The sequence below is a fragment of the Letharia lupina genome (assembly GCF_014066315.1).
Source record: "Letharia lupina isolate WasteWater1 chromosome Unknown contig_8, whole genome shotgun sequence".
In the NCBI taxonomy this organism is placed as follows: Eukaryota; Fungi; Ascomycota; class Lecanoromycetes; order Lecanorales; family Parmeliaceae; genus Letharia; species Letharia lupina.
Window position 1 is genome coordinate 1696656 of NW_023502977.1, and position 15441 is coordinate 1712096.

General features: G+C 49.4%; 3 protein-coding genes across 3 annotated transcripts; 2 read left to right on the top strand and 1 right to left on the bottom strand.

Annotated features, from left to right (window-relative positions):
* Positions 1-129: 129 nt before the first annotated feature.
* On the bottom strand, positions 130-657 carry HO133_010327 (uncharacterized protein; the record flags this gene model as incomplete). Its single annotated transcript, XM_037301181.1, has 3 exons — positions 130-302; positions 435-487; positions 539-657. The coding sequence occupies 3 exons, from the start codon at positions 655-657 to the stop codon at positions 130-132; spliced, it is 345 nt and encodes a 114-aa protein (XP_037153998.1).
* Positions 658-1735: 1078 nt separating this feature from the next.
* On the top strand, positions 1736-9785 carry HO133_010328 (uncharacterized protein; the record flags this gene model as incomplete). The annotated part of the gene is made up of 14 exons (XM_037301182.1): positions 1736-1973; positions 2049-2520; positions 2576-2884; positions 2935-3145; positions 3201-3324; positions 3383-5112; positions 5167-6414; positions 6464-6673; positions 6729-7430; positions 7485-7691; positions 7747-7824; positions 7875-8302; positions 8351-8516; positions 8568-9785. The coding sequence occupies 14 exons, from the start codon at positions 1736-1738 to the stop codon at positions 9783-9785; spliced, it is 7341 nt and encodes a 2446-aa protein (XP_037153999.1).
* Positions 9786-11146: 1361 nt separating this feature from the next.
* HO133_010329 (uncharacterized protein) lies at positions 11147-12972 on the top strand (the record flags this gene model as incomplete). The annotated part of the gene is made up of 2 exons (XM_037301183.1): positions 11147-11395; positions 11509-12972. 2 exons carry the CDS (start codon positions 11147-11149, stop codon positions 12970-12972), a joined length of 1713 nt encoding a protein of 570 aa, XP_037154000.1.
* Positions 12973-15441: the final 2469 nt, after the last annotated feature.

The following is a 15441-nucleotide window of genomic DNA, read 5'->3' on the forward strand; positions in this document are numbered from 1 at the left end:
CGCAGCTTGGGAAGACGTGGGTAATGTTGTACTGACAGATGCCCCTGATATTGAAAAAGAAAGCATTGTCAGTGACTGGGTAAAAGGTCATGATACAGGAAGGGTCTTGGATAGGATATGTGGTTTTACTTACGCATTGTTCACGAGTACATGAAGGCGGCCTTCAGTGACTTTGTCCACGATCCTTTCGAGCGCTTGCACGGAAGCATCGTCGGTCACGTCGAGTTCATAGCATTGGATTCCGGCAGAGATCAGGTGATCTTTCGATTCCCATGGTAACACGGTTGTGATAACAGTACAGGCTGTCGCAGTAGAAATCAGAAGTCATTATTTGCGTCCAACGCATCCTCTCACGATGAGTACAGCACTCCAATGAACGCGACTGCTGCTTGCAGAAATCCTACTTCAATACGGGAAGATGGAGACAGCGCTACCTTTCTTTTGATATTCTCTCGCCAGCGCTTCACCAATGCCGCCTTCACCGCAACTGGACGACAGAAGTCAGGAGTGGTCCACTGTGATATGGAAATAGTTTTACCCCGTTATGAGGACATATCTCTGCGCCATAACAACCGCCCGCTGTCTTTTGGCGAACGTCTTGACTGGAAATCTGACCCCAGCAGGCAATGGCACCGGGAAAGGCTGCAAAACGCTCATGTCAAGAAAAGATTATTCCGATCGGCACCAGCGCGCAAAACAGCGTCCTTGACTTCCAATACACGAGGGTGAAGCCCAAGGACTTGTTGCTTTGCCATCGGTAAGCTTCTTCACCTTACTGGGGCGTTCTACTGCAAGAGAAAAAAGATTGCCGCTCATTGGCACCAGAGGATGATCCACTGAAAGTCTATCAATCAGCTGTATCATCGGCCCTGACACCCATGCATTTGTGGACCAAACCAGCCAAATAGCGTTATGACTGTCAGCAGCCTTGTAACCCTGTCAAGTGAGGTGACTTGACACCACTAGAGTCTTTTGGGGTTAGTGTTATATTGCCATCCTTCGTACCTGCAGCATTCTGACAGCCCTAGCTTGTCACTTTACTGCTACCACGTTTCTATCGAACTCCGTCCTGACACAGATTGCAGACTCGGAGATTATACTTGCAGCAGTAGTGTCCCCGGTTGTAATGTCGTTAGTCCCTCGCGTGATCCGAACCCCCAGCCAGCCTTCCACGGCACACAAGCCTTCCTGGTGGTCACAACTAATGTCAGGCCATGTTTCTGAGGCTCTAGGATCCTGTACAGAACCCAGCGCCTCGAAATTTGTGGTCGCAAGCGAGAATGTTGGACTCCGAAGTGGCAAAGCCAGGATGTCGGGACTGGATTTGCTATGCAAGCCACCAGAACGGCAACTCCACTCGGATGCATGTCATATGCCTCAATTTCTTACCTCCATATGTCGACGGCACTACGGGGTGGGGACCTGAGTTGGTAAGCTAGACTGGTCAGTCGGTGGTATGCTATACTTTTCAACGCTACCGTGAACTGGAACGCCGACTCGGATAGCGGCCTACAGTAATCAGTGCTGGAGTGAACTTGTTCCTGATTGCAACGGCGATAAACAAAAGCCACTTGCATTACTTCAAGATTGCCCTTCAGCATCAGCATCAGAAGTTCAGCACCTTAGCTTCAAAGACTTTTCGAAGTCTTGACGAAGCCTCAAACCCTTCACCATTCTGTCTTTATGGCTTTTCTGTCAAGCATTATACATTGAATTTCTAAATTTCTTCAGTGTAATGGCGCCATCAGTAATGATCAACGTTGTCGAGCCTCCGCAACATGAGCTCAAGAAGATTGAGACCGTGGTTGTGAAGAGCGTTTCGCCTTCTCCTTCGACCGAGGATGATCATGATTTACCAAAGCTAGAGCGGATGCCTCAGACCGTTAGGACCAATGGTCAGGTAAATGGCTTCCGTACTCCAGAGACAATCGATTCGCTTGACTCAGATGATCCGGTGGTCATAGTCGGCATGGGTGAGTGACCTCCTTTCCTGTTATCGATTACTTTGGTAGGCTCTATCACGTGCTTCGGACTGACTATGTCCTCAGCCTGCCGACTTCCAGGAGGAGTCTCATCGCCTCACGATCTCTGGAATCTGCTTATTCAGCAGAAATCGGGTCAATGCAAAGTCCCCAAGGAGCGCTTTAACATTGACGGTTATTACCATCCGGAAGGCGATCGAGCAGGGGCCATGATTTCCAAAGGCGGATACTTCCTTAACGAAGATGTCCGACAGTTCGAGAACACATTCTTTGGCATCAACAATCTCGAGGCAACCTACATGGATCCCCAACAGCGAAAGCTACTCGAGGTGGTCTATGAGTGCTTCGAAAACTCAGGAACCTCGCTGGAAGATGTTGCTGGATCCAACGTTGGCGTCTACGTTGGCAATTTCACCGTCGACTTTCAGACAATGCAAACCCGGGACCCAGAATACCTCCACCGATATAGCGCCACCGGTTCAGGTACCGCCATCTTGGCGAACCGTCTGAGCTATATTTTCGACCTTCGAGGACCTAGGTAAAGCCTTCAAGTTAAAGACGTATGCACAATCAAACATGCTGACCCTGACCAGTTTTGCACTTGACACAGCCTGCTCATCTACCATCTATTGCCTGCACAATGCCGTTGTCGCACTGCAGGGTGGCGAGTGCGATGCGGCCATAGTAGCAGGCGCGAATCTCATCACCGCTCCAGAGCAGCATCTCGGAACGATGAAGGGCGGGGTTATATCCCCCACATCGACGTGCCACACATTCGACGCCAGTGCTGACGGCTACGGAAGAGCCGAGGGTGTCAACGCTCTTTACGTGAAGAGATTATCGACTGCACTCAGGGACGGCGACCCTATTCGGGCAGTGGTTCGTGGAACTGCGATCAATGCGTAAGTTGCGAAACTTTGCTTTACTGCTTCGTGGACTTACATCCCTTTAGCAATGGAAAGACATCCGGAATCACACAGCCCAGTATCCTTGGTCAAGAAGAGGTCATCCGGAAAGCATACAGGAAAGCCGGACTTGACCCGAAGGACACAGCCTACGTCGAATGCCACGGAACTGGAACCGGGGTAGGCGATCCTATGGAAGTCGAAGCTCTAAGCAACTTCTTCCCACGCGATCGCCCAACACCGCTTCTTCTTGGTGCAGTAAGCAGATCTCATGTCTTTTCCTCTTGCAGACTATCTAACTCAATTTCTACAGAACAAGACGAATCTCGGTCATAGTGAAGCAGCAAGTGGGATATCAGCAGTCATCAAAGCTGTACTAGCCCTGGAACACAAAAAGATCCCAGCAACAATTGGAGTCGAAAAACTCAACCCAAAGCGTAAGGAACTCCGAGCCCGGTAATGATTCTGAGTTTTCAAAGTCTGACCTTGATATAGTGCATCTGGACGAATGGAACATGAAGGTTGTGACACAACTTACAGACTGGCCAACTCCATTGCACCGGGCTAGTATCAACTCTTTCGGGTATGGTGGAGCAAACGCTCACGCCATCCTTGACTCGGTTAATAATTTCTTGCCTGGATACAACGAATCAAGAAATGAGCAACCTATGGGAGATCCAACAAGGCTTTATGTGCTACCATTTTCCGGTTCAACAACTCAATCTCTCGAGGCTAGGATCCTTGACCTTTCCAAGCGCTTCAGTCTTGGCGAGACCTACAACTTTTGTAACCTGTGTCACACTCTGGCCGATCGACGCTCAAAATTGAGCAAGAAGGGCTTTCTTATCACAAGCGCAGCCACAGCCAAGAACGACTTTAGGCTTGACAACTTGGTCACACCTAAAAAGGTTACGCCAAAGCTAGACTTCGGCTTCATATTTACCGGTCAAGGCGCACAATGGCCTCAGATGGGGAAAGAGCTTCTGGAGAAGTACCCATTGTTCTCTCAAACAATCGATTACCTGGATAGCGTCCTTCAGGCCCTTCCAGAAGCACCAGTATGGACCATCAAGAACGCCTTGCTCGAGCCGGCTGCCACAAGCAAAGTTGGCGACGCGAGCTTTTCCCAACCGCTTTGCACCGCTGTCCAGGTCGGCATAGTTAAGCTTTTGCAAAGCTGGAACGTGGAGCCCAGCATAGTTGCCGGTCACTCGTCTGGAGAGATTGCTGCCGCTTATTCTGCCGGTCTACTTACTGAAGCTCATGCCATCATCATTGCGTTCTACCGTGGCTACGTTGTAACGAAAATTACCTCAAAAGGCTGCATGCTCGCGGTCGGTATGGGTGCTGATGACGCAGAGGCCAAGATAGACGAGATGTCCCTTCGAGATGAGATATGTGTGGCTTGCGTGAATTCGCCGGAAAGCGTCACAATTAGCGGAAGCGCAAAGGGTATCGACATCTTGGCCAGCGAACTTCAAGGTAAGAGCATTTTTGCAAGAAAGTTGGCCACTGGAGGCAGGGCGTACCATTCGTTCCTGATGAAAGAAGTTGGTGAAGAGTATGAGAGCCTTGTCAGCAAAGCTATGACAGGATTGCCGATGAACACTAGTCAGGAAGATGGCAAGGAAGCCGTCAGGTTTTTTTCGAGTGTTGGCAAAGGCAGTGATGCACTTGCCTCATTCTCTCGTGAGACCAACAACTTCATACGACCAGCTTATTGGAGAGCAAATCTGGAAAATCCAGTGCAGTTCAGCACAGCCATCAAGAACATTGTCGCGACTGGAAAGTACCATTTGCTTGAGATTGGTCCTCATGGGGCTCTTCAGCTTCCCATCAAGCAAATTCGAACCTTCCTAGGACTCCCGGAGGACGACCTGCCGTACACCTCTACCTTGGCGCGAGGCAAAGACGCTGATATCTGCATGAAGACTCTCGCAGGAGAATTGTTCTTGAGCGGGCATGAGATTGATTTCCTAGAAGTCAACAACACTCAATTCGATGGTGACAAGCACAACGCTGCTGTAATCAATGACTTACCACCCTACCATTGGAGCTATACTCAGCTCTTGTGGAACGAACCAAGGTCAAGTATAGACTTACGCAATCGAAAGTATGTTCGACATGAACTCCTGGGATCCGAAACTGCAGCAGCAAATGGCATTGAGCGCTGTTGGAGAAACATCTTCAAGCCATCAGAGGTCCCTTGGATAGATGATCACCGGGTAAGCAGAGCAAATGTCAACCTCAGCGTTTCTTACTGACAGGAGCCCCTTTAGCTGGAGGTCCAGGTAGTCTTTCCCGCAGCGGGTTATCTTGCAATGGCAATGGAAGCGCTTTCGCAAATCAAGCTTTGGCATCCTGATCAGGATATCAGACCATCATTCACCTTCCGCAACGTCAACATTTCGTCGGCGCTGGTGGTCACAGATGGTGATCAGGAAACTGAGCTTTTCACCACGATGTACGAAGAGAAGATTTCCAAAGCGTCCACATCCAGCATCTGGTACGACTTCTCAATATCTTCGTTCCAAAGCGGTGCCTCGATCTCGCACTGCGTTGGAAGCATCAGTGTGAGCATTGTACCATCTGAGAAGACCGGCGCTACGACTGTCGACGCCACCAACTATGACAAATGGGCCATGGGCAGATGGTATGAAAAGTTGGCCCATGAAGGACTATGCTTTGGCCCTGCTTTTCAGACTCTAACTTCCATGAAGACTGACAAGGCGAGGGTAAAGCCTGAAGCCCTTTCAACTACCAAATTGTTCCAGAGAGTTCCAAAATCGACAAAGTTCCCCGGGACTTATTATGGTGTTCACCCACTAGTCGTTGATGCTTGTCTCCAAGCTGCAATCATGGGGGGAACCGCTGGTGATGTCGGCAATCTCAAGGCCTTCTTGCCCGTCTTCTTCGGTCACCTGCAAATTTCCACACCAGATGCTGACCGATTGGGGTCGGAAGTCTCTATTCACTCTCAGTCACAGACCACGGGGTTCAGCACCAAGAAGATCAATGTCACACTCAGAGATGACAAAGATGAGGTACTCATTGACATGTCAAACACCAGACTGTCATTATACGTCGGCAAGATGGATGAAGAGATTGATCCATCCGAGGCTAATAGGCATCCGACCTTGCGAGTGGTCTGGAAGCCAGATATTACTCGTCTGGATGAAAGTTGCAGAACAGATTTGGATGCCTACCTGGAGCAGTTCCTATCTTCCCACCACACCCTTCGCGAAAATGTGAGTTCGGGTGTGATGGCTGGCTTGGTGGATCTTGCCGGGCATAAAAATCCACGACTTCGCGTTTTGGAAGTGGGGAGAGACTGCGATTGCAAGACTAAAGGATTCCTTGACATCTTGGACAACAAATCAGATTTCCCGCGTTCGCGCGAGTGGCACATTGGCAGCTTCTCAGATGGTGAATTAGTCACTCATCCAGCCCATATTCCTGAAAAGGTTGAGAAGACCAAGCTCGATGGTGACAATATCCCTACCTACGATATGGTCGTGATGCCTAATGTGAGTCTCCTGATGCTGCAACCACCATGGCATGCCTAACAAAATACAGAAGTCGACTACGGGCGAACTATGGCAAAACATAGCGGATAATCTCTCAAAGGTCCTTAGCCCACAGAGTATCTTGATCGGCAGAAGTTCTGCTGTCGCAGGCAAGTGTCTGAAAGAGTCTGGATGCAAGGTCTTCAACCTGGTAGGCGGCGTCATGCTCGCTATAACGCCTCAAAAGCCTCGGAAACTGGAGGGGAAACAGATCATCCTTGTATGTTGTTTTCAAAATCTGCAGGAAGTGCACTGAAATATCTGACACGGTCCAGGTCGAGCAGTCTTCGTCCCCATCAGATCTCTCGAAAGAGATCAGAGCCCATTTCGATGGCATTGTTGGAGCTGATAATGTCAAATCTTATTCGCTAAAGGACCTGGAAAATCTAGAGTTGCCTCCCAAGTCTGTTACCATCTCACTCCTGGAATTGGAGAAGCCACTGTTGGCCGTAATGACGCCAGAGGAGATGGATCTGGTGAGGAAGATAACCGACACGACCACCGACCTCGTCTGGTTGACTGGAGCCTCTTACATGGATGGATCTGCGCCGAGTTTGTCGTTGGCTAGTGGGTTGTCTCGAGCCTTGATGCTGGAACAGCCATCTCTTCGGTTCGTTATCCTGGACATCGGAGTCTCTGCACACATGTGCAAGTCAGACCAGACCGGTATTTGCAGCAACATCGATAGAGCACTTTTCGCAGATGACGTCCCGGATGACAAGGAGTTCGTATTGAAGAGTGGTCTTCTACACATCAGTCGCTTTGTGCCCGATGCTGGTTTAAACACTCGTTTCAGCCAAAGACGGAACCAGCAACCGAGCGAGATGACGCTCGAAGCGGCGTCCCCAGCTAAGCTTGAGATCAAGAAAGTTGGTATAATGGACACCATATACTTTCAACAAGAGTCAGAGACCGAGATAGAGCTTCCAGACGACCTGGTTGACATAGACGTGAAAGCTGTCAGTCTCAATGCAAAGGTATGAATCAAAGTCCGAAGTGATCGAATGCGCAAAGGCTGAACCGTGATCCAGGACATCTACGTTCTCTCTGGTAAAGTCGAGACCAGGAAGGGCACGTCTGCCATTGAGTTCAGTGGCATCGTAAAAGCTGTCGCGAAGAATGTCACAGACCTGCAGCCTGGTGACCGAGTTTGTGTGCTGGCACCGAACACATTCAGAACCACCGAGAGAGTACCAGGATGGGCTTGTCACAAGATGCTCCCCGAAGAGAGCTTCGAGGTACTGATACTCTCTCATTAACGATCTCGTAAAATAGCTGACAAACTGAATACAGATTATGCCCACGCTTCCTGTCATTTACGGCACAGCGCTCTACGCGTTGGATGATCGCGCACACTTGAGGGCTGGAGAGGTAACAAGCGTTCTCCTAGTACCACATCAAAACTGACAATTCGATCTTAGACTATTCTCATTCACTCTGGCGCTGGCGCCTTTGGCATGGCCTCGATAGCCATTGCGCAAATGCGAGGCGCCACAGTCTACGCAACTGTAAGCACGGAAGATAAGAAAGATTTCCTTGTGAGCGAGTTGGGTATGCCACGAGAGAACATTTTCCAGTCCAGAGATACTTCGTTTATGGAGAGCGTCTTTGCGGCCACGAATGGAAAAGGTGTGGACGTTGTGCTCAACTCGTTGACTGGTGATCTTCTCCATGCCAGTTGGAGATGCTGCGCCAACTTCGGAAGGTTCGTTGAAGTTGGAAAACGTGACATTGTCGATGCAGGAAAGCTCGATATGGATGTGTTCTTCCGCAATGTGACCTTTACTGCTTTCGATCTGACCGAGCTCTTCTACCACGAGGACCAGTTCTACAGGGACATTTGGATCAAGTATGTCTCGTACCCTCTCCTCACGCGGAGCCTGCTAATGAATTGCAGTAAATCCAAGGAAGCTCTAGAGCTGTATCGTTCCGGCGCTGTCAAGCCAGTTCCCATCAAAACCTTTGACGTCTCAGAGATCACGCAAGCGTACCGTTTCTTCTCTCAGAAGAACAGAGTAGGCAAAGTTGTCATTTCAATGCAGAATCCTCAGAGTATTGTTCAGGTACGACGCTGTCTCTCTTGTCAAGCGAAAATTATGTTAATGAGCCCACAGGCCGTTCCCGCACAATATACAGCGAAGTTTGACGCCAACAAATCATACGTCCTGATCGGCTGTCTGGGAGGACTCGGACGTAGTCTAAGCAAGTGGATGTTCCAACGAGGTGCCCGCAATTTCACATTCCTTGGGCGCTCCGCTACCGACAAACAAGCGGCCCGTGAAGTAGTCCACAACCTTGAAAAAGCCGGCGCCACTGTCCAGGTCGTTCGTGGTGATGTGAGCAACAAAGACGATGTCGTTGCTTGCATGACTGTCTCTCCGAAGCCAATTGGTGGCGTAGTTCAAGCCGCTATGGGTCTGCACGAGGCTCTTTTCTCTACCATGACCAACGCAGCATGGCACACGGGTATCCAACCGAAGTGGCGTGGGACCTGGAACATCCACGAGGCCCTCGAAGGTATAGACGACAAGCTAGACTTCTTCCTGCTGACCTCCTCTGTCTCCGGGAGTGTCGGCACTGCCACGGAAAGCAATTACTGCTCCGCCAACGGATTCCTGGATGCCTTCGCTCGATACCGCCACAGTCTAGGCAAACCAGTCAGCTCCATCGGCTTTGGCATGATTTCCGAAGTCGGCTATCTCCACGAAAACCCAGAGATCGAAGCGCTACTCCTTCGCAAAGGCATCCAGCCTCTCAATGAAAAGGAGTTCTTGCAGGTGCTTGACCTTTCACTATCGGGCACGCCATCGGCAGGAGGCATGGAGTACGATAAGCTCGCTCAGTCCCACATCCTGACCGGCTTGGAGCCCCACGGTATTCGCAAGATGATGGAGCAAGGCTTCGACGTCAACAACGGAACTATGCAAGACCCTCGCACAATCCTCCTCTCCGCCTCCCTCGACGCCGGCTCGGCAGAAGATGGTGGGGCCGTCGCATCCATCGACGCTTCCTGGTCCAAAGGCCTCCCAGCACCCGTCATCAAAGCTCTCGCGGCGGAAGCAGCGGGCGCTGCATCCCTGAACGAGGCTATCTTACTGCTTGTGTCCAGGAGGTTTTCAAATTTGCTGCTCATGCCGCTGGATAAGGTGGACAGCAGGAAGCCACTGGCGTCGTATGGAATGGACAGCATGATTGCGGCGGAGTATAGGTCGTGGTTCTGGAGCGTTTTCAAGGTGGATATTCCGTTCTTGGATATCCTGAGTTCGACGAATCATCTGCAGACGTTGGCGGGGATGGTAGAGAAAGATCTTGTGGAGAACAAGGACGGATGAGATGATTACACTGTGAGAGATGGACGATGATGGTGATGGTGGTGATTATGACAGGTTGTTCGACATGCTTGCATTGGGAAGTGTTTAAAATACCTGCGTTAGATAGATTTTCTTGACTTCGTATACATCTCATGCACTGCTGTCCCAAACTTGACTTTGTGACTTCTGTCGACTCGAGATGGGTGCAGACCATTTGTAGGGATTCGGAGGGTAGACTGTCGATTGGACATTTGAACGGCTTTGTTGGCAGTGGGCCACAGCATTAACAATGGACAGTGATGATCGGCGACGTTCAGCAATACCAGACGCGAAGCAACCTCTGCACAACTAATAGGGTTGATCATTGAATGGAGGCACGAAGATAGAAAATTGTAGCATTCGGCCGTCAAGAGGGGGATGATTGAGCGCGTGTGACGCGTTGAGCGCGTTTCCTCTTATGGGCTGGTCGCGGGGTCGTACACTTAACACAAAGACTCACACTCACAGCTCAATCTATGTGTTTCAACAAAGCTTCTCCTGCGGATTATTTGACAAGATGATAGGCCCCTGTTGGGAGGTGTGGTGGTGGGGAGGCTCGGAGGTTGGTTGGAGGGCCATTCCTAGCGTGCTGGCATATTCGCAGACAGCTGCACTTCCTGTAGAGTACTGGTAGTTAGCGATTTCGAAATGGATAAGATTGCTTGGCAAAAAAAATCGCGCCCCCCCTCCGGCTTTGCCACCATAAATCCAAAAAATCCAAAAAAAAAATCATGTTTTTCTTATCTAAATTTATGAATATTAATTATTAAGAAGTCTTTTCTATATAAAATCTAGTTTATTTAACAAGTTCTATTAGTCTTTTTTTGTCAAGTTTTTTTAAACTGAATTTTTATTTTTATTAAGTAAAGTAACGAAGTAAACGTACTCTTCTATACAAAATTAAGGTTATCAAAAAGATTCTCTTAAAATTAATCTGAAAAAAAAAGTAATAGAATTAATAAATCGATACAACTTTAATATAAACAAGATTAATAAATAATAAAAATTCATAAATCTAGATAAGAAAAACATGGTTTCTTCTGAATTTTTATATATTTTTGATAGCAAAGTCGGAGGCTGGGCGCGATTTTTTTTGCCAAGCAATCTTATCCATTTCGAAATCGCTAAAGTTGGTGCACCTGGATACCGACTCCCATGGATGATATGTTTATTCATGGACTGCATGGATGCAGTAAGCTTGCCAGATTTATCATATCAAGTCAGTGCTTTCTCTTGCGTCTCGCCTTTCCACAGCTTCCGCATTCTTGAGACTGATGTGGGAATTGGTGTGGGAATTTTCTGCCAAAAATCACCTGGCCTTGCGTTGGGAAACAATCCAGGCAATGTCTCCTGCAATGCATGCGTCTCGAGACATAGGACAGCCTACAGACAACAGCAACTTCGAGAATGACGAGAAGTCCGAGCTACCTTCCCAGCTGAGGACGGGAAGTGTGACTGTATTGGACCTCGCGTCTTCCTCACCGCCAGACAACTTCAACTCAGGATGGCGCTTCTATGCTTCATTCACCAGTCTCTGCATAATTACCCTCGCAGTGGCCTTGGATGCCACTTCGCTTTCCGTCGCTCTTCCCGTAATTGCCCACTCACTTCCATCGATAGCTTTTTAAAGCCATTCATGGGTACTCTTCTGAGACCCATCGGCTGGTTTGGAGAAAAAAGAGACTACACTGACGCTCAAAACTAGATTATTTCTGAATCTCTCCACGGCAGTGCCATCGCCGCCTTCTGGTGCGGGACATCGTTCCTCCTATCCTCCACTGCTTTCCAACCCACCTTCGCTTCGCTTTCATATATACTCGGCCGCAAACCTCTCCTTCTCGTCGCCCTCCTTTTCTTCACAGTAGGTGCAATAGTCGGTGCACTCGCCCAGAATTTCACTTCCCTCTTGGTTGGCCGCAGCATCCAGGGCGTCGGTGGCGGCGGCATTATTTCTCTGACTGAAATCCTCATCACCGACCTCGTCCCTCTGCGTGAGCGCGGTAAGTGGTTCGGCTTTCAGAGCCTAACATGGGCACTTGGGTCAGTCACCGGTCCCTTGATCGGCGGCGCCTTCGCCCAGGAAGCCACTTGGCGCTGGATCTTCTGGATAAATCTGCCCTTCTGCGGCCTGGGCTTCCTCACGCTCCCTTACTGCCTACGACTACATCACCCTCCAGGTCGCCTTGCAAGCAAAATTCTGCGCTTTGACTGGGTCGGCGCCATTCTCCTAACTGCGTCCACTACCTCGTTCCTTATGCCGGTCTCTTGGGGCGGCGTCATGTTCGCATGGTCCTCCTTTCGCACTCTGGTACCGTTTATACTTGGGATCTGCGGCCTCTTGGTCTTCGTCATGTACGAGATCTATGTCGCAAAAACGCCATTGATCCCTTTACGCATTTTTAGTAACCGTACTGCAGCAGTCAACTGCTTTGGCACACTTGTCCACGGCATGCTCCTTTGGTGTTTACTCTACTACCTTCCACTCTATTACGAGGCCGTCAAGGGCTACAGTCCCATCATCGTCGGCGTCGCCGTCTTTCCCGAGACTTTCACTGTCGCGCCCGCGTCTATCCTCGTCGGCATCGCAGTCAGTATCACGGGCCGCTTCCGCTGGGCCATCTGGTCCGGATGGTCGCTGACAGTGCTGGGCATGGGATTGCTGTTCTTGCTAGGCCCGGAGACGAGCGTGCCGGCATTTGTGTTTTTGAACCTCATACCCGGCTTGGGATTGGGCTTGCTGTTTGCGAGCATGAACCTGGCCATACAGGCAGCGGCGACAGAGAGAAATGTTGGGTATGCGGCGGCCATATATATCTTCATGCGCTCGCTGGGCCAAAGCGTCGGTGTTGCCGTCGGCGGTGTCATATTTCAGAGCGAATTTGCCGTTGAACTCCGCGGGTACCCGGACCTAGCCAGGAATGCGACAGCGCTAGCGCAAGATGCCAGTGGGTTGGTGCAGGTCATCAAGGCGATGCCCGAGGGCGCGGCGGAGAGGACCGCGGTCGTGTATGCATACGCGGACGCGTTGAAGGTCGTATGGGCGGTCATGGCCGGGCTGGCGTTTGTCGCACTTCTGCTGGCTCTCGGAACAAAGGGGCTAAGTTTAAATGCGAAGATGGAGACGGAGCAGGCGCTCAGAGAGCGAGAGAACGATCAGCGTTTGAGGTAGTAACGCCGAGAACGTGTAAAAATATCACTCAAGGAGGAAAAATCAGAAGGACTGATGGAATTCTTCCTGTTCCTTGGAAATCGTCGATATAGCCTACAGCGTGATACCCCAGATCTTGCTTGATTGGGAGATCCAATGTACTTTACATATATACTAAATCCATAGAAATAGATATATAGACTATAGATGGGGTAAGTCTATGTATGGTTCGCTACTGCATAAGTATAATAAGAGAGAATGTGAGTTGAGTGAGTGAATGAAAGATGGAGGGAGAGTAAACTGGAAAAATGGCATCCATGAGAAGGAGGGGCTTATTCAGCTCTTTCACTCCTTTAGAGATCTCAAAGAGCAGGAGAATACCGGAGCCCTCTTGATCCTGTTTGTTGTTCATGCGTCCGTTCGTTACTCTTTTCGACAGTCAGTCTTGAGCGCAATGGAGACCTGATCACTCCTAGCCTCGGATTTCCCATCTGTTCCTGTTCGTTAATAAAAAGCTCAGTGTTAGATTACCCTAGGATGACTCATGCGGACCATACAATAAGAGAATGTAGCAGAAGTCATGCATTAAGGCGATCCCAAAGGTTCTAAGCCTCAAGAGGTGCACCGCCAGAAAGTTGGAACAGTTGCAACAAAACGAACCTCAAAATATTATCCAGGTAAGTGAAGGGAAGATGAATAGCCGACTTATTCTGGTTGAGACCCATGGAAGTGTGCGAAAAATGGAGAAACCTGGGCTCTTAGCGTTGCCACCTTCTTCTTGAGACCTGGTGTAATTACAGGACTCCGGAATCGTTGTGAGGGTCGAAACTTTTTAGAAATCTTTGCCTGCTTATCCTCCCCTCCTATGCATGACTTTTGATCGATCCTCTTACCACAAAGTGGAGAGCCAGAACGGTATCCACGCTCGTGAAAACCAGCTTTTTGGGGCAACGGCAGCGTGAGTCTCCCACTGTTCTTGAGAAATGAGTTATATGCCAAGCGCGTGATATCTTTTGGGTTCCAGGATCGCTCCAGCAGTGTGCCACTTGTTAACTTGTATAGATGCTAACAAAGAGCAGACCCGGACGGCTTCATCAACCTGCTTGTCGTGGCCTCCTAGCCACACAACGAGGTTTGGCGCCACGATAGATGTCACCAATGATAGAGACCTGCCCACGGCGTTCCTGTTGACTCGTGCAGATTTTATCGACCCATATGTTATTGACTTCTCAATATCTTGTATGACACATCCTACTCCAATCAATCTGAGCCAATGTAGCAGGGTACATATCTGACGAGGGTTGTCCCTGTCCTTGCTGACCTTGAAGTTGGAAACGAGAGCCGACATTCTTTGACGTAGCTGGATGAGCGCATCATGTAGATTCTTATGAAATTTGAAAGCACGGCCGTCGCATTCAATCTTCTAGCTACAGGTTCTGTACTCAGCGGCTGGAGGATTGAATCCGCGCCAGAAGGGGTCGCCCCACGATTAGGAGAGTGTAGTGAAACATCTTTGTAGTCAAGGTTCACAGTCCTCATGCAGCATCTTACTCTTGTTGCACGACTGTGAGGGACTCTTCAATTAGTACAGATCTAAGATCAGTACGGGGAAGTATCCATAGAAGTCGAATAGGTCTCGTTGCTAGCAAGTCCGTATACTGGTAAGGCTCCAGTCTCTTCTCGACCTCGTGCGTACAGAGTCATTAAGGGTTGACTCTCGAACTTGTCCAAAGAACTCTGGTCTATCTCCTGACTAATGTAATGTAGTCATTCGGCTCGTCAAACTCCGACCAGAGACGTGCTGGGGTCTAGAGGTCGGTTAGAGTTATTCGCTGATGCTTCGTCTTGCATATTTGGATGGGAATGAGAATTACAACACTAAGCAACGACAACGACGACAAAAAGATGATAATTTTAGAGTGAACTGTTAGAAATGATCGACGAGTTTCTCGTACATATGAGGAAGGAAAAACAGGTACGAAAGAAAGGTGACACCCCGGGGGCAATGCTCAATAAAGACATCGAGGCCAGCCCGCGCCCACAGCAGAGAAGTCAGCAGATTGAATACTGTTATGCCAGGATTGATAGAATTGGAAAGGTAAGCCTTGATATGCCCGCCTCGTCGTGGTAGGGAAGTACATATAATGGTGTGCAACCTCGGCGCGGCTCCAACTTTGTTCTCCTTCTCAAAACCACGGCTGCTGGGAAGCCTGAAGACTCCAATGATATGTACTTGCTGGCGACTACCCAAGTACTTTTTAATCAACAGAAAAGCCATCGGAATGGAAAGGGATTTGGGCATGGGACTCACCTAGCGTGGGGCGCTTAGTGCGGCACATACATACTTGTACCCTCTTTTACTGCCAAGAATTCCTTGGCGTGGGACACACCAGCAATTCTGAAGCAGACACCACAATCCTACTTATCCTTTTGCATAAGCTTGTTATCCTGTACAGAATATGAGATTATTGAGTGGTTGTAGCTAGTATA